Source organism: Salvelinus alpinus, chromosome 8, assembly GCF_045679555.1.
Source record: "Salvelinus alpinus chromosome 8, SLU_Salpinus.1, whole genome shotgun sequence".
NCBI lineage: Eukaryota > Metazoa > Chordata > Actinopteri > Salmoniformes > Salmonidae > Salvelinus > Salvelinus alpinus.
Window position 1 is genome coordinate 10,011,020 of NC_092093.1, and position 24,983 is coordinate 10,036,002.

Here is a 24,983-nt window from a genome sequence, read left to right on the forward strand (position 1 = left end):
CTCATTTTTCCAAGACATTTTCAGTATCACTCTCTCTCTCTCCCTGGCAGTCGAGGTGTAGCTAACGTCATTTCGGACTGTCACATCACCAGCATCACACGATGTCCTGATGCCATCACTGAGTGACAAGTTGAGAGGGTTCTGAAATAGAACTGTTGGTGTACGAATGTTCTCTACTCCGAGTACCTACCGACCACGCACTATCAGCGGGTCTAGGAGCTCAGAGCTCAGTGAATCATTATCGATGACAATGGCCAAGCCGAGTGACTCAACAGATTGCACATCTCAATAAATGGCAGTCATAGAAGAGGATGAGATGCAGATCACTGGGATAGTGTTACGGTAGTGGAGGAAGATCTGCTATAAGCCTACTACTGACTTCCATGGTGACAGAGAGAGAAATCTTTTGAGATTGAAAAGACCCGGTACGAGACTCTACATTAGGGTCAGGAAATCACTAGTTAGAAGCCCAAATTAAAAAGTCAAAATGTAAAGTCGACAGCCAAACCTGCCTGGTCATAACAACCTGCCTGATGATAACAAGCCTGTAAATGATAACAAGCCTGATGATAACAACCTGCCTGTAAATGATAACCTACCTGATAATAACAAGCCCGCCTGATAATAACAAGCCCGCCTGATAATAACAAGCCCGCCTGATAATAACAAGCCCGCCTGATGATAACAAGCCCGCCTGATGATAACAAGCCCGCCTGATGATAACAAGCCCGCCTGATGATAACAAGCCCGCCTGATGATAACAACCCGCCTGATGATAACAACCCGCCTGATGATGACAACCCGCCTGATGATGACAACCCGCCTGATGATGACAACCCGCCTGATGATGACAACCCGCCTGATGATAACAACCCGCCTGATGATGACAACCCGCCTGATGATAACAACCCGCCTGATGATAACAACCCGCCTGATAATAACAACCCGCCTGATAATAACAACCCGCCTGATAATAACAGCCCGCCTGATAATAACAACCCGCCTGATAGTAACAACCCGCCTGATAATAACAACCCGCCTGATAATAACAACCCGCCTGATAATAACAACCCGCCTGATAATAACAACCCGCCTGATAGTAACAACCCGCCTGATAGTAACAACCCGCCTGATAGTAACAACCAGCCTGATAGTAACAACCAGCCTGATAGTAACAACCAGCCTGATAGTAACAACCAGCCTGATAGTAACAGCATTTCTGAGCATGACGCTTGTGGTCAATAGTTAGTAACATGTCCAATAATGTATTTGATACGGTGGTAGGAAGCATCCATTTTACTTACCATGGGTACACAAGGCTGGAGCGAAAACATCACAACAAATTCTTGGTAAAAAAAATAAAAATAAAAATACAAAATTCAAAACGAGTTAGGGAAACCAGAGGGCTGCTGATTTGAACGTCAGGCTGGCTGAGACGCTGACACGCTGAGCAAATCCAAACTGCTTCCCAAATGGCACCCTACTGCCCTATATAGTGCACTACTTTTGACCAGGGCCTATAGGGTAGTAGTGCACTACTTTTGACCAGGGCTTATAGGGTAGTAGTGCACTACTTTTGACCAGGGCTTATAGGGTAGTAGTGCACTACTTTTGACCAGGGCCCGTAGGGTAGTAGTGCACTACTTTTGACCAAGGCCCGTAGGGTAGTAGTGCACTACTTTTGACCAGGGCCTATAGGGTAGTAGTGCACTACTTTTGACCAGGGCTTATAGGGTAGTAGTGCACTACTTTTGACCAGGGCCCGTAGGGTGCCGTTAGGGACACTCAAAGCTCAAACCACATCTCTCGAGATGTGAGATAAGGGATTTCTCTGACTAATGCCTCCTGCTTACTGCAGCTATCTCCATCACGTGTTTGCTCACACATTTCCCAAAATGGCTTCTACCCAGGCAGGCAGGCAGGCAGGGAGACAAGGTCTGCAATTACCAAGTCCACGGGACAGTCAGAAAAGCACTTGCATTGCTAATAACCAGCCTTGGGAAGCCAGCAGGATTTATTTTTAAACACAACACCCTTTGACAGCTTTTGAGGAACAAAACTATCCATGGCTGCGTCAGTAGGCGGGGGGATTTCAGCAATGTTGCAAATACATAAAAAAATTATTACAGCACTTTCATTCATGGGATTTCTGGGATGACAAGTGAAGGTGGGGAACGTTGTGTAGTTGTACATCTTGTGAGGGAGGAGCTAATAATAAAACAAAAAAGGCGCCAACTGTGAAGAACCACTTAAAGTTGGATTTCATAGCCATTAGCTCCATCAGTAGTCTAAGCCTATTTGAAATAGGTTTGAGGAGGTCCCGTATGAATAGAAGAATAGAAAGGTGTTATAGAAAAGGCTAAATTAGCATTGTTGGGTTCAGTTAAAAAGTCCATAACAACCGCTTTACAGGGCCACCAAAACAAAACACATAACATTCCCTCTGCCACAACACCTCCTTGCCATGACTACCAGGTCACAGACTCCCCTCCTAGACACGACTACCAGGTCACAGACCCACCTCCTAGCCACGGCTACCAGGTCACAGACCCACCTCCTAGCCACGGCTACCAGGTCACAGACCCACCTCCTAGCCACGGCTACCAGGTCACAGACTCACCTCCTAGCCACGGCTACCAGGTCACAGACTCACCTCCTAGCCACGGCTACCAGGTCACAGACTCACCTCCTAGCCACGGCTACCAGGTCACAGACTCCCCTCCTAGCCACGGCTACCAGGTCACAGACTCCCCTCCTAGCCACGGCTACCAGGTCACAGACCCACCTCCTAGCCACGGCTACCAGGTCACAGACCCACCTCCTAGCCACGGCTACCAGGTCACAGACCCACCTCCTAGCCACGGCTACCAGGTCACAGACCCACCTCCTAGCCACGGCTACCAGGTCACAGACTCACCTCCTAGCCACGGCTACCAGGTCACAGACTCCCCTCCTAGACACGGCTACCAGGTCACAGACCCACCTCCTAGCCACGGCTACCAGGTCACAGACTCCCCTCCTAGACACGGCTACCAGGTCACAGACCCACCTCCTAGCCACGGCTACCAGGTCACAGACCCACCTCCTAGCCACGGCTACCAGGTCACAGACCCACCTCCTAGCCACGGCTACCAGGTCACAGACCCACCTCCTAGCCACGGCTACCAGGTCACAGACTCACCTCCTAGCCACGGCTACCAGGTCACAGACTCACCTCCTAGCCACGGCTACCAGGTCACAGACTCACCTCCTAGCCACGGCTACCAGGTCACAGACTCACCTCCTAGCCACGGCTACCAGGTCACAGACTCACCTCCTAGCCACGGCTACCAGGTCACAGACTCACCTCCTAGCCACGGCTACCAGGTCACAGACTCACCTCTCTCTCTGTCAGTTCATATGGTCTCTCTCTCTCTCTGTCAGTTCATATGGTCTCTCTCTCTCTCTGTCAGTTCATATGGTCTCTCTCTCTCTCTGTCAGTTCATATGGTCTCTCTCTCTCTCTGTCAGTTCATATGGTCTCTCTCTCTCTCTGTCAGTTCATATGGTCTCTCTCTCTCTCTCTGTCAGTTCATATGGTCTCTCTCTCTCTCTGTCAGTTCATATGGTCTCTCTCTCTCTCTGTCAGTTCATATGGTCTCTCTCTCTCTGTCAGTTCATATGGTCTCTCTCTCTCTGTCAGTTCATATGGTCTCTCTCTCTCTGTCAGTTCATATGGTCTCTCTCTCTCTGTCAGTTCATATGGTCTCTCTCTCTCTGTCAGTTCATATGGTCTCTCTCTCTCTGTCAGTTCATATGGTCTCTCTGTCAAAATAGTATGGCATGTCAGACTCTTTATCCAGACAGCATCAGATACATCGGCTACATATCTCGTTCGGATGATTTCTACGGAGAGAAGTTTCAGCCAATTGAAGGAAAGTTGGGGGATCCACAGTGCACTGCTTGGATGCTGGAATATGTGAAGGGAACCTACTTTTTGAATAGGCAGCGAGTCCAATAAGTTTTTAAATAAATTGAAATAAATAGACCAGCCAAAGGGTATCGTTGAAACGCTTTAACATCTCAAGCTCTCAGCTAAACATCTGTCGGACCACGGCTACAGATAACTTCAGAACGAAAAGGGACTACATATAAAAAGTTGCCAAAGGATTTACAATCGTTACAAAACAAGTGAAGGATAGAATGATGCTTCAAATGAAAACTGGAAATGCATTATAATATATACAGAGCCTTATACACTGAGTGGACAAAACATTAGGAACACCTTCCTAGTATTGAGTTGCACCTCCTGTTGCCTTCAGAACAGCCTCAATTCGTCAGGGCACGGACTCTACAAAGGTGTTGAAAGTGTTCCACAGGGATGCTGGCCCATGGTGACTCCAATTCTTCCCACAGTTATGTCAAGTTGGTTGGATGTCCTTTGGGTGGTGGACCATTCTTGATGGAAAAGAACTGCAACGCTGCTGGGTTGACACACTCAAACCAGTGTGCCTGGCACCTACTACCATATCCCATTCAAAAGGCACTTATATCTTTTGTCTTGCCCGTTCACCCTCTGAATGGCACATATACACAACCCAATTCTCAATTGTTTCAAGGCTTAAAAATCCTTCTTTAACCCCGTCTCCTCCCCTTCATCTACACTGATTGAAGTGGATTTAACAAGTGACATCAATAAGGGATCATAGCTTTTACCTGGATTCACTTGGTCAGTCTATGTCATTGACAGAGCAGGTGTACTTAATGTTTTGTACACTCAGCACAGGAAATTGCCGTTTGGGATTCCAAAATATGGTGGAATTACAGTAACTAAATTTGATTTTAATTCTACAGTTTTACATTGGACTTAATTCAAAGCTTATTAAAAGATTCTGGTCGTGAGCCAAATGATGTTGTGGTTCAGACCAACCAATGTGAGATGAGAGATTAAGAACGTGGACGAATAAAATCACCTTTCATATCTCATACCACTGAAACGCCTTCCATAAGCTGTGATCATAATGGTCTGTGCTGCCCCCCCCCCCCCTAAACAATAAAATTAACATAATCTGATCACAAAACCAGTTTACACAGAACAGAGCAAGAGCAGTTAACACATTTTTTCCCCCGATTACCACCCACTCTGACTAAAATCATTTATTGTTCTCTCAATTGCGGTTACTTGGAACATGTCATTAACTCAATAAGGAGGAGCGAGGGAAAAATGGTTTCTTTCAAAAGAGGAGAGAGGAGCGCAGAATTGATAAGAGGGCATATGAAATTATTCTGTTGAGGCCTCCCGGGTGGCTCAGCTGTCTAAGGTACTGCATCGCAGTGATTGAGGTGTCACTATAGACCCAGGTTAGATCCCAGGCTGTGTCACGACCAACCGTGACAGTCCCATAGGGCGGCGCACAATTGGCCTAGCGTCATCCGGGTTAGGGGAGTGTTTAGCTGGGGGGGAGCTGTACTTGGCTCATCGTGCTCTAGCGATTCTGTGTGGCGGGCCGGGCGCCTGCAGGCTGACCTCAGTCGTCAGTTGAATGGTGTTTCCTCCGACACACTGGTGCAGCTGACTTCCGGGTTAAGGAGCGCGGTTTGGCGACTTTCATCTCTCCCGAGCCCGGAGGACGCATGACTCGACCTTCATCTCTCCCGAGCCCGTTGTGGAGTTGCAGCGATGAGACAAGATCGAAATCACGAAATTGTAAGAGAAAAAATAAACCAAAATGACTCTGTCGAAGGAGGATCTCGTGTGTGTGTGTAACCACTCAACAGCGAACCTACCCCGAGACTATAAGCATCTGATAGGGAGAGAGAGAAATACCATTCTTAACCCCAGTACTCTGTCAGGACAGGAGCTAGGCTAGATAACCCCAGTACTCTGTCAGGACAGGAGCTAGGCTAGATAACCCCAGTACTCTGTCAGGACAGGAGCTAGACTAGATAACCCCAGTACTCTGTCAGGACAGGAGCTAGGCTAGATAACCCCAGTACTCTGTCAGGACAGGAGCTAGACTAGATAACCCCAGTACTCTGTCAGGACAGGAGCTAGACTAGATAACCCCAGTACTCTGTCAGGACAGGAGCTAGACTAGATAACCCCAGTACTCTGTCAGGACAGGAGCTAGGCTAGATAACCCCAGTACTCTGTCAGGACAGGAGCTAGACTAGATAACCCCAGTACTCTGTCAGGACAGGAGCTAGACTAGATAACCCCAGTACTCTGTCAGGACAGGAGCTAGACTAGATAACCCCAGTACTCTGTCAGGACAGGAGCAGGACTAGATAACCCCAGTACTCTGTCAGGACAGGAGCAGGACTAGATAACCCCAGTACTCTGTCAGGACAGGAGCTAGGCTAGATAACCCCAGTACTCTGTCAGGACAGGAGCTAGACTAGATAACCCCAGTACTCTGTCAGGACAGGAGCTAGGCTAGATAACCCCAGTACTCTGTCAGGACAGGAGCTAGGCTAGATAACCCCAGTACTCTGTCAGGACAGGAGCTAGACTAGATAACCCCAGTACTCTGTCAGGACAGGAGCTAGGCTAGATAACCCCAGTACTCTGTCAGGACAGGAGCAGGACTAGATAAGACATATGGATGTGTTGGAATCGGCTAAACTTTGATCACTGAGATAGGAAATGAAAGAGACTGGGTTATGTCAGAAGTTAATGGTTCTCTGAAGAGAGACAGATGGACATCTGTGTATTAGATGAAAGAGGGGCTGAGGTCAGGAGGTGAGGACAGACTCTCTTAAGGGAGTAATGAAGGTTTGTTATCCTGTTACCCTCTTTATTAGCTTCCTGTGGAGCCAGAAACTAAGGATTGGAGGAGGAGGAGGAGTGTTTTAAGTAGGGTGTATATAACTGTGATGTGAGCAATGTTTTGCTGTCTGTTTACAGCTGTACAGAACCTTTGGGAAGAATTAAACTTGGTTAAAGCTTCTCTAGTGTCCGTGAGTTATTTACTCTGAAAAAATAAGAACCTAACAGATGTAACCGGGCAGAAGCACAACAGCAGCACTGGCTTAGCTTCCAACCCTGGAGCAAAGAGAGGAGGGAGTGAGGAAAGGGGTTAGGAAATGAGTGAGAGGGTGAGGACAACAGAGAGAAGGGAGTGAGATACAGAGGAGAAGGAGGAGTGGGAGGGACTGGAAAACAAAAAGGTAAAGAGGAGGGAGTGAGGAAAGGGGTTAGGAAATGAGTGAGAGGGTGAGGACAACAGAGAGAAGGGAGTGAGATACAGAGGAGAAGGAGGAGTGGGAGGGACTGGAAAACAAAAAGGTAAAGAGGAGGGAGTGAGGAAAGGGGTTAGGAAATGAGTGAGAGGGTGAGGACAACAGAGAGAAGGGAGTGAGATACAGAGGAGAAGGAGGAGTGGGAGGGACTGGAAAACAAAAAGGTAAAGAGGAGGGAGTGAGGGAAGGGGTTAGGAAATGAGTGAGAGGGTGAGGACAACAGAGAGAAGGGAGTGAGATACAGAGGAGGAGTGGGAGGGACTGGAAAACAAAAAGGTAAAGAGGAGGGAGTGAGGGAAGGGGTTAGGAAATGAGTGAGAGGGTGAGGACAACAGAGAGAAGGGAGTGAGATACAGAGGAGGAGTGGGAGGGACTGGAAAACAAAAAGGTAAAGAGAGAAGAGGGGTAGAAAAGCGATGGAGTCTGAAAGGATAAAGAGCTGTGTATACTTTAGTCTCAGATCCTCTCAGGGCTTTGCAGGCAAGCTGGGCAGAATCAAACTTGAAATGGGGATTGGAGAGAAGTGACCTCTTTTCCCTGACTTTGTAAGCACCAGCCAGATAGTTCTCTCAGTGAGTGAAGGCCCTGCCAAAACCCCTGCTTGGCCGTCCTACTTACAGCTTTATAGAAGAATGAGCCCCGTTTGGAGTGGTCAGAGTGACAAGTTAGTCAGTCCGTTTGGGAATTCAATCTCCGATCTGATTTTTACTGCCGCACAGTGCGTTACAGGGAAATATGAGTGGAATGGGAATTTAGGCTAGTTACTGAAGTGACTGAATTAGGGATGGGCATTTGACTGTTTGAGTAATCACATGATTTAAAAAAAGAGAAAAAAAAGAACTCTTATACAGAAAGGGCCTGAAGTAGAACAAAATAAGCTTATAAAATGTGCCTATTTGGGGTTCTGATACTATTTCTGATTGTCTTAACTCACCAATCACTGTGGAGCTTCTCAAAGTCATTTTTTGCTTCACCTCAAAAAAGGTAAGTAAACAAAGTGTTTTCACATCAATTGAGAATGCCAATAGTTCCTCAACGTGGCCCATTTGAAATAATCTTTCCAGCTCTCTCCCTTTCCATAACCACTCAGCATGAAAGGGGGAAAGAATGTCATGCTCTGATCCAGTGGAAATGTCATACTTTTTTTTTTCTTTTTTTTTTTTTAAAGACCTACCTGATTGCTTCTTATCCCTGCGCAAACAGCCTACTCTCTGGCCGACAGCCCACTCTCTGGCCGACAGCCCACTCTCTGGCCGACAGCCCACTCTCTGGCCGACAGCCCACTCTCTGGCCGACAGCCCACTCTCTGGCCGACAGCCCACTCTCTGGCCGACAGCCCACTCTCTGGCAGACAGCCCACTCTCTGGCAGACAGCCCACTCTCTGGCCGACAGCCCACTCTCTGGCCGACAGCCCACTCTCTGGCCGACAGCCCACTCTCTGGCCGACAGCCCACTCTCTGGCCGACAGCCCACTCTCTGGCCGACAGCCCACTCTCTGGCCGACAGCCCACACTCTGGCAGACAGCCCACTCTCTGGCAGACAGCCTACTCTCTGGCAGACAGCCTACTCTCTGGCAGACAGCCTACTCTCTGGCAGACAGCCTACTCTCTGGCAGACAGCCTACTCTCTGGCAGACAGCCTACTCTCTGGCAGACAGCCTACTCTCTGGCAGACAGCCCACTCTCTGGCAGACAGCCCACTCTCTGGCAGACAGCCCACTCTCTGGCAGACAGCCTACTCTCTGGCAGACAGCCTACTCTCTGGCAGACAGCCTACTCTCTGGCAGACAGCCTACTCTCTGGCGGACAGCCTACTCTCTGGCACAGGAAATTAAGGGCCCAGAATATTTGATACAATGTTGCAAGTTAGCTAGCAGGGCCCAAGTTAATAGTTGATACAATGTTTCAAGGTCCTTGCAGACAGGCCATGCATAGCCAATGTGATTTATAGGATATTTATTTTTGATCCTGATATTTTCATCCTGCAATGTTATTTGTTGGCTTGATGTAGGCTATTTTTACATATTGGCAATAGAAGTTAGTTACTTTTAGATTGGTACCATTTAGATATAATTTTGGATTTACCACATGACATTGATTTTGAGATATGAAGTCTTTATATAAAAGAAATGAAACTATTCCACGAAAATGTGCACATGAAAACCATAACCGCAGATCATTAGAAATGGTACCATAAATTGACACTCCAAATGGAAAAAGGTTGCCGACCACTGGTGTAGCCTATTACCGGCAACTCCCGGAGCGTAATGGCAGAATCTGCAAAGACCAGAAGAAGTGGGGTGGGAGACAAGTTGTTTTTCTTCTTGTCAGGCTATACTGATCTCTGGCTCCTTTAGTAATCTGTCGGTCTTGATTTTTAAAATCGCTTAAAGCATCAAGCAAAGTAGCCTACGTATATTTTATTAAAACATAGGGTGTGTCAAAACGATTGGTCGAAAGAACAGACGACTCTCGGTCGACCCCCCTCCCCCCCAAAAAATAGTCGGGGACATCCCTAATATTCAGTCAATAACAAAGCAAGTGACATTTAAGATTAATTTATTGAAACCGTAATATCACCTTGTTATATTATATCATGGAACACAATCTGTACTATCAACTGGTTATATTATATCATGGAACACAATCTGTACTATCAACTGGTTATATTATATCATGGAACACAATCTGTACTATCAACTGGTTATATCATGGAACACAATCTGTACTATCAACTGGTTATATCATGGAACACAATCTGTACTATCAACTGGTTATATCATGGAACACAATCTGTACTATCAACTGGTTATATTATATCATGGAACACAATCTGTACTATCAACTGGTTATATTATATCATGGAACACAATCTGTACTATCAACTGGTTATATCATGGAACACAATCTGTACTATCAACTGGTTATATTATATCATGGAACACAATCTGTACTATCAACTGGTTATATTATATCATGGAACACAATCTGTACTATCAACTGGTTATATTATATCATGGAACACAATCTGTACTATCAACTGGTTATATCATGGAACACAATCTGTACTATCAACTGGTTATATTATATCATGGAACAGAATGTTCTAAAAGGCAGTAACCACAGCAGAGGCGCTTGCTTGTAGAAGCCTATGGCTGTGCAATGGTAGAGCCTTGTTTTGTTATCTTAGCTGACAAGATGCTGTTATTTCCCGAGCCCTTATCACAGTCAAGACAAATATTTTATGGTAATATATTTTACTGTTCTTTGGAATTTTCCAAAATGGATGAACATTTCTACAATGAACACTGCTGGGTGATGAATCACAGCCACCTGTTTGGGGAGTAGGAATATGCCTAATGATTCTGATGAAAATATGTTTTCTTTGTCTTTATCAAACTAATGTTTTTGCATATTTTCAGTGTGGAACCGGTCTGTGTTTAAGGGGGTTAAAGTCTAACACATTCTAAATGGCGCTAGTAGTTTGCAAATTATCTGAAGTGGAAAACAGACTGGACGCAATTATTCCAAAACTGCAGCTCGTAGTTGGAACAGACTCAGGGCCAGTTTATTAGGTACATTTATCTAGTAAAGGGTCGGACCCGCCCCCTTAGCCTCCAGAACAGGCCGAATTCGGTGCATGGAAACGTTGCTCAATTGGTATCAAGGGACCTAACGTGTGCCAGGAAAACTTCCCCCACACAATCGTCACCAGCCTGGACCGTTGACACCAGGCAGGATGGGTCCATGGACTGATGCTGCTTACCCCAAATCCTGACTCTGCCATCAGCATGACACAACAGGAACCAGAATTCATCAGAACCAGACAATGTTTTTTCCGCTCCTCAGTTGTCCAGTGTTGGTGATCAAGGTGAATGATTGTGTTCATGTTTTTGTGTGTATGAATTGAATATTGCCAAATGCGTCAGTAAAAAAAAACGATATTGTGCCTATTTAATGTAACCCTTGTTGTTAATAAAATATCCCAAAGCAGCATACAACGGACCTAAACATTTGGAAATGATAAGTTCACTTCCGTGTTCAATAGACTGAAAACGCATCTAAAGTGCAAGTTTAACGTTAAGCTCCCATCTGAAGGCTTTGGGGGGGAGGGGCATCAAATATCCTAATGATTCTGAACACACTTCCTCAATTCAAATATTATGGCGACACGATAACAAAAGATGGTTTGGAATGGTTTAGAAGCTTGGGAATCAAGCTTGAATAATCAGTGTAGCCTTGTTATCGCCTGGACCATCTTCACGCCTAGAAGAAAAAAAAACCTCAAGGCTTCCGTCATAACAATCCATATATTGGAGAAAAATATATATATAATTACAGGCAGTTTGTAAAAAAACGAATCCAGTCCGAATCGTCCTCTGGAATAACAGACATTCTGGGGTAATATTTACATAACCAACGTTCTCTAGTAATACTAGTCCCCTGCAAATAGGGCTTAGCCTAATTGTCTAAGGAGAGAGCAAACCAACTGAATAAGGTCTACAATTAATAGCCTAACTGTTAAATGTCCTGGCTTTAGATATAATCCATATATACAGTACCAGACAAAAGTTATAACACACCTACTCATTCAAGGGTTTTTCTCAATTTGTACTATTTTCTACATTGTAGAATAATAGTGAAGACATCAAAACTATGAAATAACACATATGGAATCATGTAGTAACTGTTAGGTTCTAAATAACAAAGTAGAAAGGGACGGACAACTATAAAAGCTCAAAGCCAGTTTATTCACCCAACGGGTCAGACAGCGGAACAGATAAAGACAGGTTCCCATCATGTCCATATACTCCAATACAGGGACCTCCTCCTTCCCTCTAAACATCACATCTCTATTGCTAGGCAGGAAGTTAAGTGATGTGGGTAATAAACTGTTCCTTCTCCCTTAATGTGACCAGAGCTCGACCCCCATTCCTCACTAAACCACATCTCTCCACCCACATCAGTGACCTGACCTCGACCCCCATTCCTCACTAAACCACATCTCTCCACCCTCATCAGTGACCTGACCTCGACCCCCATTCCTCACTAAACCACATCTCTCCACCCTCATCAGTGACCTGACCTGAGCCCCATTCCTCACTAAACCACATCTCTCCACCCTCATCAGTGACCTGACCTGAGCCCCATTCCTCACTAAACCACATCTCTCCACCCTCATCAGTGACCTGACCTGAGCCCCCATTCCTCACTAAACCACATCTCTCCACCCTCATCAGTGACCTGACCTGAGCCCCATTCCTCACTAAACCACATCTCTCCACCCTCATCAGTGACCTGACCTGAGCCCCATTCCTCACTAAACCACATCTCTCCACCCTCATCAGTGACCTGACCTGAGCCCCCATTCCTCACTAAACCACATCTCTCCACCCTCATCAGTGACCTGACCTGAGCCCCCATTCCTCACTAAACCACATCTCTCCACCCTCATCAGTGACCTGACCTGAGCCCCATTCCTCACTAAACCACATCTCTCCACCCTCATCAGTGACCTGACCTGAGCCCCCATTCCTCACTAAACCACAGTTCTCCACTCTCATCAGTGACCTGACCTGAGCCCCCATTCCTCACTAAACCACAGCTCTCCACTCTCATCAGTGACCGCAGCCATGTGATGGCCTTTCCCTTACTCAGTAACATTCCAAGCCCTGGCTCATATCCAAACTTAATTAAATCCACCATATACATTCCTCCTACAGATAACCACTAACTTCTGAAGTAGAAACCAGACTGTGGCCCTTCTCCTTTCCATAGGATACCTGATGATTAACAATATTTCAAGTTTAGAAGTCATAAGCAAAACAAATTGTTAAACAAATCAAAAATATATTTAATATATGGAGATTCTTCAAAGTAGCCACCCTTTGCCTTGACAGCTTTGCACACTCTTGGCATTCTCTCAACCAGCTTCATGAGGTAGTCACCTGGAATGCATTTCAATTAACAGGTGTGCTTTATTAAAAAGTTAATTTGTGTAATTTCTTTCCTTCTTATTAATAAGTTTGAGCCAATCAGTTGTGTTGTGACAAGGTAGTGACGGTATACAGAAGATAGCCCTATTTGGTAAAAGACCAAGTCCATATTATGGCAGGAACAGCTCAAAGAAGACATGAAGGTCAGTCAATCCAGAAAATGTCAAGAACTTTGAAAGTTCATCAAGTGCAATTGCAAAAACTATCACACGCTGTGATGAAACTGGCTCTCATGAGGACCGCCACAGGAAAGGAAGATCCAGAGTTACCTCTGCAGCTGAGGATACGTTCATTAGAGTTACCGGCCTCAGAAATTGCAGCACAAATAAATGCTTCACAGAGTTCAAGTAACAGACACATCTCAACATCAACTGTTCATAGGAGTCAGGCATTCATGGTCAAATTGCTGCAAAGAAACCACTTCTTAAGGACACCAATAAGAAGAAGGGACTTGCTTGGGCCAAGAAACATGAGCAATGGACATTAGACCGGTGGAAATCTGTCCTTTGGTCTGATGAGTCCAAATTGGAGATTTTGGGTTCCAACCGCTGTGTCTTTGTGAGACGCAGAGTAGGTGAACGGATGATCTCAGCATGTGTGGTGTCCACCGTGAAGCATGGAGGAGGAGGTGTGATGTTGATTTACTGGTGACACGGTCTGTGATTTATTTAGAATTCAAGGCACACTTAACCAGCATGGCTACCACAACATTCTAAAGCGATACGCCATCCCATCTGGTTTGCGCTTAGTGGGACTATCAATTGTTTTTCAACAGGACAATAACCCAAAACACACCTCTAGCCTATGTAAGGGCTATTTGACCAAGAAGGAGAGTGATGGTGCAGCGTCAGATGCCCTGGCCTCCACAATCACCCGACCACAATTGAGATGGTTTGTGATGAGTTAAACCACAGAGTGAAGGAAAACCAGCTAACAACTGCTCAGCATATGTGGGAACTCCTTCAAGACTGTTGGAAAAGCATTCCTCATGAAGCTGGTTGAGAGAATACCAAGAGTGTGAAAAGCTGTCATCAAGGCAAAGCGTGGCTACTTTGAAGAATCTCAAATATAAAACATATTTAGATTTTTTAAACACATCTTTGGTTACTACATGACTATATGTGTAATTTCATAGTTTTGATGTCTTCACTATTATTCTACAATGTAGAAAACAGTAAAAAATAAAGAAAAACCCTTGAATGAGTAGGTGTGTCCAAACTTTTGACTGGTACTGTGTTTTTACAGATGTAAAGACAGATCCTGGGTTTGTTGCCTGTTTGAGTGTTTGTTTAATAGCCTACTGATTCCGTGAGCACCAAGCCTCATGCAACGGAAAAATGTCAGATAAAACAATTTCACAGATTTGTCTGTTTTTAAATCTTTGCTATGAAGTAAAACATTTTCAAATTTGTTTTTCGTTAGAATACACTGGCACTACTTATGATTTATTTAGTGTTGTTTACACTGTTCCAAACAGGCAGAAAGATAATATCGTAATCTAACAGCACCTGTTTGTCATACATAATATGCACACAGCTCTCACTACTATACTCCCTTTCTTATTGTTATTATTACAATCATCATTATATCAAGGTTATCATTAGTATGATTCGTATAGCTGCCTCGTATAACCACCATTGAGCTGTAGGCCTAAGAGCACCTCCTGTTTAGTCTTAATACCATAACTTACTTATGGCTTATATTTTAATATATAGGCTACTGTATCAATCATTCATTAGTTTTATGCCATCACACAGCATATATGAGACATTCATGCTTTGAAATGCAATCATGCATTTTAGTTTTAAAATTAAATAACAAAAAGGGAGTTTTGAATAATTATAGTGTAAACAATAAATAAACCGCAATTCACAAATCGCATGCAACTGTTTAATCTGCTGTAATAAAGGCATTATATAATGTGTTTTTTTTATCTCCGTTACAACAGACTCTCTTGTACACTTCTTTATTAACATAAACTCACCCCATTCCGTACAAATGTGCGCAACCGCGACATTCAAACGAGGCTACAAAGAAAACTAATGGGACTGTAGCGACTGTGTTGACTTCAAAATCTGGGGTGTGAACTAGGTTTCTATTCAAGCGTTGATCGACATGGTAATGGCTCTATAGTATTGGAGAAAAGTTGAAAAAAACGGACTCTCCGTTACATCGTGACGTGTCATGTCGTAACGTACAGCACGCATAAAGCAACTATTTCTGTCTTACAATCTCTCTCCACCAGGTGTAGCACTTCTCTCATCGTTTAAAAACAAGAAATGGACAGTAACGGGGGTAAGGGTGGATACCTAGTCATTTTTTGCGGCATCATTGCATGCGATCATCATTCTCGAAGCCGCTGTTTACTTCTAAGATCACATTAGCACCGCCCTAAAAACCTGATTCAAATTCGACACAAACCTTCAAATTAGGTATGTAATGACACATTATATAAACTCTTTATAGTGTTTTATTTACATTTTAGAGGCGATAAGGTGATAAGTTGGACAGATCGATGATAAAGAATTTTGTGATCAATTTACATAAATTTCAATTACCCTAATCGGTCTGCAACCCAGAGTGTGTAAAGTTCTGGTTTAAATTAAACAGACAGAATTCCCAGTTCACAATTAGTCAAACCCAGTTTTATTCACGAGAGCTCTCCCGTTCATATACAAAGATGTTCCTTTTATAACATACTTCTAACCTACGCACACACATACACACTAACATTAGGAATCTTCTTTACAATTCTCACCACAGTTTCTCACTACCCAGCTGACAGTTCCAGTCTCTCCCAGATAGAGGAAACCTGGAGGGGTGTTCCCTGTCCTATCTTATCTTCCCAGAGTTATAGCCGGGTTGGTTCAACCATAGTTTAATTGTTTCTAGGTGTTTTCTTAAGCATACACACAATTCTCTCTCCCAGTCTAACCTAGTTGGACTTATGTTTAATACTTTTAATTACTCCTTGTCTATGCTACATAACCTCTAATCCCTAATGGTTACGTTTCCGGGTAGAATTATTTAATCATTTATATTTAAACCTTATAAACTCTTATCAATCGAGTGGGAAAAAAGCAATTTTCCCACACAACATCTCTCCTTCTCACTATCACGCATTAGTTTCGCTTCCCCACCCGCCATTTAAAAAAAAGACCCGACGGGGCTCATTGCCCGCTTGAATTATGCAGAAACTGGCAGCGTTTAGGTCATGTAATTGATTCTGTTGGAAAGGGGAGGTTTTGTGCTTTACAATGGTATTGACATTACAGTTGATCTAGAAGTATTACGTTTTTGGGGCTCTAAAATAAGGGTAATTGTACGGACCAAGGCGATGTACGAGTTTATGTTAAGTGTTGTTTACATTGTTCTAAATGGTCAGAAAAAAAGTATAAATATTGTAATCTAACAGCATCTGTTCAGCTCACAAACTACTCATCCAATGATTGCTCCTCTATCCCTCTGTCTTGATCTCCAGGAGCTTCACAAGAGGCTGAATGTATCTCACAGGACAGCGAGGGAATCAGTGGCCCCTCTGTCGCTCTACATGTAGGCCATCAATCTGATTCTCTCGGTTCCAAACGAGCTGCCACCCCGTAGCATTGAAGGCAAGGGAAGCCAGCGAGCATCTGGCCTCCATTGACAAAACAAATATTTTTTTTTAAATTGCCAATCATAGTTAAGCTAATCTGAGCTAGCTCAACTGTGCATTTACATATGTCCCCATTACCAGTAAAACATAATCAAAACCTATTTCTTCACTTACTTTCTGTGCCATTTCGTTGTTCCTTTGTTCAGTCGTTTCATTCTCAACCAGGATTTCTATGGAACACCGTTTGGGTCTTTGCGTGTCAAAAAAATATACAAGCCAAATAACACAACATAATCTGTTTCGGTAGCTATAGTTAGCGAACTAACTACAAAGCTAGGTGTTATAATCTAAAATAACTCTAATTTATAAGACAGTTCTAATTTGATTAATGGTTGTCGGACCCATCTATGTGAAGCTAGCCACAATAAGGATTAGCCACACTAGTGGACTTTGCGGTTAGGCTTCAAAATAAAAGTATGGCATAATTATAATATTTGTATCACTGTCAATACCATACTTTTATTTTGAAGGCAGACTGCAAATTCCACTTTTGTGCCTAATCCTTATTGTGGCTAGGTTCACAAAACATAACCTGGTCCGGTCGAGCCTCACTAGCCAGATGAAGCTAGCTTGCTGTTTATAACGTTAGCTTTGGGCAACAGGGTTAAGTAGTTGGCTAGCTATTTATTTTCCTGAACTGAAGTTCAATTTCAATAGGCGAACAACAAGTAGCAACCTAGCTAATACTTACTCACAAGGATTCCTAAATCATTAATAAGAATAATGAAAATGATTGCAGTTTCTACTGGTCATTGTTTTCAGGCTGGTTGTATTGGTGCTAGCTAGGTACCAAGCTAAAAGCTAGCTACTCCATAAGTTGTGGTAGAACAAATTATGCTTTATTACCAAACACATTGTTCGTGGCTGGTGTTTGCTTGTTTGGCGACTTTTTTTGTACAGCTTTGACAATGCTACTATCTTTTTTGACATGCAAAGACCCAAACGGCGTTCCATAGTATGTAAGTCGTGAAGCTAATAGCAGTGACGCTATTACTGTGTAACTCCAGTAGGGCAACATCTGAAAAAATAGCGCACTTGATAGTGTGTCCCGGTGCTCGACCGGGTCGGTGAAAGCCAACGTCACCCACGACAGAGAACGGTTGATTGTCAAGGGCAATGAATTACATTATCTTGGCTTTAATGGATTTCGCCTTTGAGTTATCTTGCTAAAATGTTCTTACTCTTTCAAATGACTGCTGGACTTGTTGGCTGCTCGATCCACACAGCAGACATTGTGTGGGCTAGTTTAGGAATGCTGTGTTGCACGTGAAGCTCAAACTTTTACGTGGCATTATTACGTCATGTAACTATGTTTTATAGGTATGCACGGTGGTTTTATAGGTATGCACGGTGGTTTTATAGGTATGCACGGTGGTTTTATAGGTATGCACGGTACCTTTGACATCAGTTTTTAACATCGGCGTTAAACTAGACATAAGCCGATAACGATGTTCGCATTTTTAGCTAATATCTGCCGATTCCGATACGTTCACCAATATATCGTGCATCCCTAATTGAGAGCATACGTCATTGACAGAAAAACTTGAATCGTCGCAACTTGTTGCATTGTTGTCCTCCAGTGGCTAGCTAGCTAAAATGGACTTGTGGTTTTACTTAATTCTCCGTACTGGCCAATGAATATAACAGCGATTCTGATCCAACCATTAATTCATACATTGTTATGCCCCTGACCTAAGAGGATGGAAGTTCAATATGTAACTAGATGTAGAAGGCTAATGTAACTAGCTAACGTTGCCCACTAATGGAAGATAGGCTAGTGAGCAAGCACTTTAGCCAGGTAGCCTGGCCGTTTTGTCAACATGAAAGAGGAGGATGGCATTGGCGTTTCTCTACAAGTAGAGGGAGTCAACATGTTTTTCTACTTGCACGAACACGCATGCACACAGACATCAGAACCATGGATAGCCACGTCATATTTAGCTTAGTTGATTGGACTAAATTGTTTTTGGTATATTGCTGATGTCACTGTATTAGACTAAGCAGAGCTGATTTGATGATGTTGAAATAAAAAATGGTGCTGGAATAGTGGAGGCAGCTCCTGTTCACTTTGCGACTCGCGCTAACTCTGTGGTTCTAAATCAATAGTAGTTCGTGGTCCGAAAATGTCTGCAACATTAACTTGCTTGACCCTGCTGTATGTCATGTAACTGTCTGTTACTGTACATGCAATATGCTTTGTGGACTTCACTGGACAGAGGTTGCTATCCGGTTTGTGATGAAACAAAATAAGGTGTGGTTGACTTCATTCTGCCACTGTGTCTTCTTATTGTCAAGGCCTTTAGGCCTGTATATATATATACATATACAGTGGGGAGAACAAGTATTTGATACACTGCCAATTTTGCAGGTTTTCCTACTTACAAAGCATGTAGAGGTCTGTCATTTTTATCATAGGTACACTTCAACTGTGAGAGACGGAATCTAAAACAAAAATCCAGAAAATCACATTGTATGAGTTTTAAGTAATTAATTTGCATTTTATTGCATGACATAAGTATTTGATCACCTACCAACCAGTAAGAATTCCGGCTCTCACAGACCTGTTAGTTTTTCTTTAAGAAGCCCTCCTGTTCTCCACTCCTTACCTGTATTAACTGCACCTGTTTGAACTCGTTACCCGTATAAAAGACACCTGTCCACACACTCAATCAAACAGACTCCAACCTCTCCACAATGGCCAAGACCAGAGAGCTGTGTAAGGACATCAGGGATAAATTGTAGACCTGTACAAGGCTGGGATGGGCTACAGGACAATAGCCAAGCAGCTTGGTGAGAAGGCAACAACTGTTGGCACAATTATTAGAAAATGGAAGAAGTTCAAGATGACGGTCAATCACCCTCGGTCTGGGGCTCCATGCAAGATCTCACCTCGTGGGGCATCAATGATCATGAGGAAGGTGAGGGATCAGCCCAGAACTACACGGCAGGACCTGGTCAATGACCTGAAGAGAGCTGGGACCACAGTCTCAAAGAAAACCATTAGTAACACACTACGCCGTCATGGATTAAAATCCTGCAGCGCACGCAAGGTCCCCCTGCTCAAGCCAGCGCATGTCCAGGCCCGTCTGAAGTTTGCCAATGACCATCTGGATGATCCAGAGGAGGAATGGGAGAAGGTCATGTGGTCTGATGAGACAAAAATAGAGCTTTTTGCTCTAAACTCCACTCGCCGTGTTTGGAGGAATAGAAGGATGAGTACAACCCCAAGAACACCATCCCAACCGTGAAGCATGGAGGTGGAAACATCATTCTTTGGGGATGCTTTTCTGCAAAGGGGACAGGACGACTGCACCGTATTGAGGGGAGGATGGATGGGGCCATGTATTGCGAGATCTTGACCAACAACCTCCTTCCCTCAGTAAGAGCATTGAAGATGGGTCGTGGCTGGGTCTTCCAGCATGACAACGACCCGAAACACACAGCCAGGGCAACTAAGGAGTGGCTCCGTAAGAAGCATCTCAAGGTCCTGGAGTGGCCTAGCCAGTCTCCAGACCTGAACCCAATAGAAAATCTTTGGAGGGAGCCGAAAGTCCGTATTGCCCAGCGACAGCCCCGAAACCTGAAGGATCTGGAGAAGGTCTGTATGGAGGAGTGGGCCAAAATCCCTGCTGCAGTGTGTGCAAACCTGGTCAAGAACTACAGGAAACGTATGATCTCTGTAATTGCAAACTAAGGTTTCTGTACCAAATATTCAGTTCTGCTTTTCTGATGTATCAAATACTTATGTCATGCAATAAAATGCAAATTAATTACTTAAAAATCATACAATGTGATTTTCTGGATTTTTGTTTTAGATTCCTTCTCTCACAGTTGAAGTGTACCTATGATAAAAATTACAGACCTCTACATGCTTTGTAAGTAGGAAAACCTGCAAAATTGTCAGTGTATCAAATACTTGTTCTCCCCACTGTATATATATATATATATCATGGTCGCTAGGCATACGAATTAACAGGTTATAGAGCAAACAATTATCACAACAAATACAGTGCATTCGGAAAGTATTCAGACCCCCTTGACTTTTTCCACATTTTGTTACGTTACAGCCTTATTCTAAAATGTATTAAATAAAATGTGTTTTCCTTTTCCTCAAAACACAATACCCCATAATAACAAAATGAAAAATTGTATTTTCAAAATTTTAGCATATTTATTAAAATTAAGAAACAGAAATACATTATTTACATAAGTATTCAAACCCGTTGCTATGAGACTCGAAATTGAGCTCAGGTGCATCATGTTTCCATTGATCATCCTTAAGATGTTTCTACAACTTGATTGGAGTCCACCTGGAAAAGCACACACCTGTTTATATAACGTCCCACAGTTGACAGTTCATGTCAGAGCTAAAAAACCAAGCCATGAGGTCGAAGGAATTGTCTGTAGAGCTCCGAGACAGGATTGTGTCGAGGAACAGATCTGGGGAAGGGTACGAAAAATTCTCCAGCATTGAAGGTCCCCAAGAACACAGTGGCCCCGATTGCTCTCTTTCTCGAGCTGGCCGCCCGGCCAAACTGAGCAATCGGGGGAGAACGGCCTTGGTCAGGGAGGCGACCAAGAACCCAATGGTCACTGACAGAGTTCCTCTGTGGAGATGGGAGAACCTTCAAGAAGAACAAACATCTCTGCAGCACTCCACCAATCAGGCCTTTATGGTAGAGTGGCCAGACGCAAGCCACTCATCAGTACAAGGTATGACAACCCGTTTCGAGTTTGCCAAAAGGCACCTAAAGGATTCTCAAACCATGAGAAACAAGATTCTCTGGTCTGATGAAACCAAGATTGAACTCTTTGCTCCGAGGACACCTGGCAACATCCCTACAGTGAAGCATGGTGGTGGCAGCATCATGCTGTGGGGATGTTTTTTAGCGGCAGGGACTGGGAGACTAGTCAGGATCGAGGGAAAGATGAACAGAGCAAAGTACAATGAGAGCCTTGATGAAGACCTGCTGCAGAGCGCTCGGGACCTCAGACTGGTGCGAAGGTTCACCTTCCAACAGGACAAAGACCCTAAGTACACAACTAAGACAGCGCAGGAGTGGTTTCGGGACAAGTCTCTGAATGTCCTTCAGTAGCCCAGCCAGAGCACGGAATTGAATCCGATCTAACATCTCTGGAGAGACCTGAAAATAGCTGTGCAGCGTCCAACCTGACAGAGCTTGAGAGGATCTGTAGAGAAGAATGGGAGAAACTCCCCAAATACAGGTGTGCCAAGATTGTTCACTTGTCTTCCTGATTTGTGTACTCTTATTATTGCTTGTTGAGCTCCAGACATGGATTATCTGCAGATAAATTATAAAAACATTCTCTGAAGATGGTAATTCCTCAGTGCAGGAACGATATAGTGAGGTGAGACTCATATTGTTCCACACACATTATTGCAGTGCGTTTAAATTGTCTTCCATTCTTTTGCAGGCCATCTGTGGCGCAGCAGTCTAAGGCACTGCATCTCAATGTTAGAGGCGTCACTACAGACCCTGGTTCAACCGGCCGTGATCGGGAGTCCCATAGGGCGCCGCACAATTGGCCCAGTGTCGTCCGGGTTAAGGGAGGGTTTGGCCTGGGGTAGGCAGTCATTGTAAAATAAGAATTTGTTCATAACTGACTTGCCTAGTTAAATAAAGGTTAAATATTATTATCAATTTAAGGTCTGAAACAAATGTATTTGAACTCACATTTCACAATCTGAGATAATGGTAGGCAACATTTAAGGCTTTAAATTAGTGACACATTTTTATTGGTTTTAGTTCAATTTCTAAGCATTACTGAACAAAGAGCTGTTTGGGAGCCAAATGATCCAGCTCATAGAAAAGACTTGAAATTCCGATCACTAGCAGTTGATGTGATAACCGTCTTCTGGGTTGATGGAAATACCTTCCCCCAAAACCTTGTCAATTCAATGTTAACTGCAAAGTAGGCTTACCTGGCAGAAGTATATCATGAGTAAGTATATAATTTGTATCCATTATTTGTTATTTGCCATTAAATGAGCAGCAGCAGTACAGAACCATGCTAGACCAGTACATTAGATAGCACACTAGATGTGCAATTAAAGGGCCAGATGCTCAATTAAAGTGGAATTACACTCAAATCTAAATTTGTTAGTTTTCTTCCAGACCTAAAAATGTTGTCTTCTGACGTGATGCAATCAGACACTCAGAACATCCTGTTTTCTCTATTAGCAATTGTAATTTTGAGTGAAAAACCCAAAAATATAAAACGAGGCTAAATAAAACTGAAAAACAATTTGGGGAAAAAATAAAATATCTATATTTGTTTGGGGGGGGGGGTCACAGATTTTATTAACCATTACCAGGTATATTGACAGAAATGCATGGTGCACTACTTTCTCTTGTACACTAAGGACCTGGGGAAGAGCTGCAGAGGAGGAGTAGAGACGTGCCCTCTATGAAAGCTAGGGGGGAAAAGTGTGTTGCTCGCGACATGTTAATTATTATTTTTTAAGTAGCTGTCATGCTAGAAAAGGTTGGAGACCCCTGAGCTAAACAATATCAAATTGCCCCCACATGCCATGATTCCCAAACCAAGGGGACAACTGGTTCAATATAGCCAGCGGTAGCGTGTGCTCATCTTGTTGTGAAGGGAAGGAGAGAGAGCGAGAGATGTCAAGGGAAACCCGTTGTCAACTAAATCAGATTATTCTACGCGATTCAAAATGTGCAACGGTGTGCTTCAAGAGCGAGGTGAAAATGGTAGCCGCATCCGTATGTCTTCGATAGAGATTGTGGCAGTGAGGAAGCAAAGGAACGCATACAAAACAACATTTGCAAACATTACTCTCGCTCGTACACCTTGCACCATCACCTTTCATCGTATCTAAACTCACCACTTCCAATTTCCAGACACTCCTCACAAGCTAACATGTATTGTATCTACCTTTAGCTGTTTTTAATCTACCTTTACAAAGTAATTTGATCTACATTTAGCTTAGGTAGTTGAATAGCCCAAACAGCACCTTTACATCCGTCAGTTTTCTGGATATCTCCTGTTTGCCACAGCACAGTGCATCATGGCATGCTATATACTATTATATGAATCAAAGCGTCGCAGAAAACTCACCTTTCTTCTCCCCACCTCCGCCGTTCTAAGACACAGATTCCAGGGAAAACTGCTATCACAATGTTTGGCCACGAAAAATAAAGTGCGAGTCGACTTTTTAGATTTTCACCACGAAAACGTCAAAAAAATAGTATTATTGTATTTTCTTATGCGATGTTCCGCTTACTCCAAGTGTCTGCTTCCTTTTGCGATTGTTCAACTTCGAAGTTCATACAAAGTTGCAGGAAAACAGCTCCTCGTCGCAGCAGCTGCTGGAGGGATGAGGTCACTGCAACTCAAACACAGTACAATGCTCTCGCGAGGAGCAGGAAGGAAACGAACGCTGATTGGCAAAGGATGGGGACCCGTTCCGTTGCTCTGGCAACAACAGCAGCCAGCTACACTGGCTATGTATGCTGTAAGGAAATGAATCCCACCAAATGCATTTAAGTTTTTCTGTAGTTTTAGCGTTTCTTTTCAGTTCAAATCAAAGGAAAGTTCTGGAAACATTATGGTGCCAGAATTACAAACGGCTGATATGCCATCAACAACATCACCCCGTTGCTTTAACTTTCCACTGGTGGTGCTTTGACATCTCAGCTGTTGACTAGTAGACCTAATTTAGCTAGTGGTACCGAAAGACTTGTAATTGGTAAATATTGCTTTCTGTTTTACTACTTTAAGCACGTCTTCATCTGTACATGTAGTTATCAAACGTATCGTTGGCACATTTTGTCAGGTGTCTTCACTCGCTCCCTGGAGCTAAATCGAGGGCCAAGGGGGTAACGTTAGTGAATTGGACCTCCACTTAAGATGGCGATCAAACTGCATCCGGTGATTCCACCAAGGGAAAGTGGCTAGCGAAAAAGAATAACGTGTTTGGACTGCAGCCAGGAAGTTGTCTTTGAAAACAATGGCAAGTAGATGGACCACCCCTGGTATAAATGGAACCATATCAAACACATGGAAACCACATGTTTGTAATCCTTATCATTAATTCCATTCCATTCATTAAAATGAACCCACCCTC

The 24,983-nt window shown here is 43.7% G+C and overlaps 2 protein-coding genes across 2 annotated transcripts in view; one reads left to right on the plus strand and one right to left on the minus strand.

Annotated features, from left to right (window-relative positions):
- The window catches only part of LOC139582537 (signal-induced proliferation-associated 1-like protein 1), a 246,065-nt gene extending 221,712 nt beyond the window's left edge, over positions 1-24,353 (minus strand). Inside the window, exon 1 of the mRNA XM_071412624.1 lies at positions 23,975-24,353. The gene's annotated coding sequence lies outside the window, so the exon portion shown is untranslated. The remainder of the gene's footprint in view (positions 1-23,974) is intronic.
- LOC139583863 (uncharacterized) lies at positions 736-16,774 on the plus strand. Its single transcript, XM_071415410.1, has 4 exons — positions 736-1,207; positions 1,859-1,935; positions 2,476-3,366; positions 16,700-16,774. Exons 1-4 carry the CDS (start codon positions 736-738, stop codon positions 16,772-16,774), a joined length of 1,515 nt encoding a protein of 504 aa, XP_071271511.1.
- Positions 24,354-24,983: the final 630 nt, after the last annotated feature.

Excerpts from the sequence above, each read along its gene's own strand:
- LOC139583863 (XM_071415410.1), top strand. The coding sequence starts at position 736 with ATGATAACAAGCCCGCCTGATGATAACAACCCGCCTGATGATAACAAC. Across the intron at positions 1,936-2,475 it reads CAGGCAGGCAGGGAGACAAG|GTCACAGACTCCCCTCCTAG; the intron begins GTCTGCAATTAC and ends CATGACTACCAG. Across the intron at positions 3,367-16,699 it reads CTCCTAGCCACGGCTACCAG|GAGCTTCACAAGAGGCTGAA; the intron begins GTCACAGACTCA and ends CTTGATCTCCAG.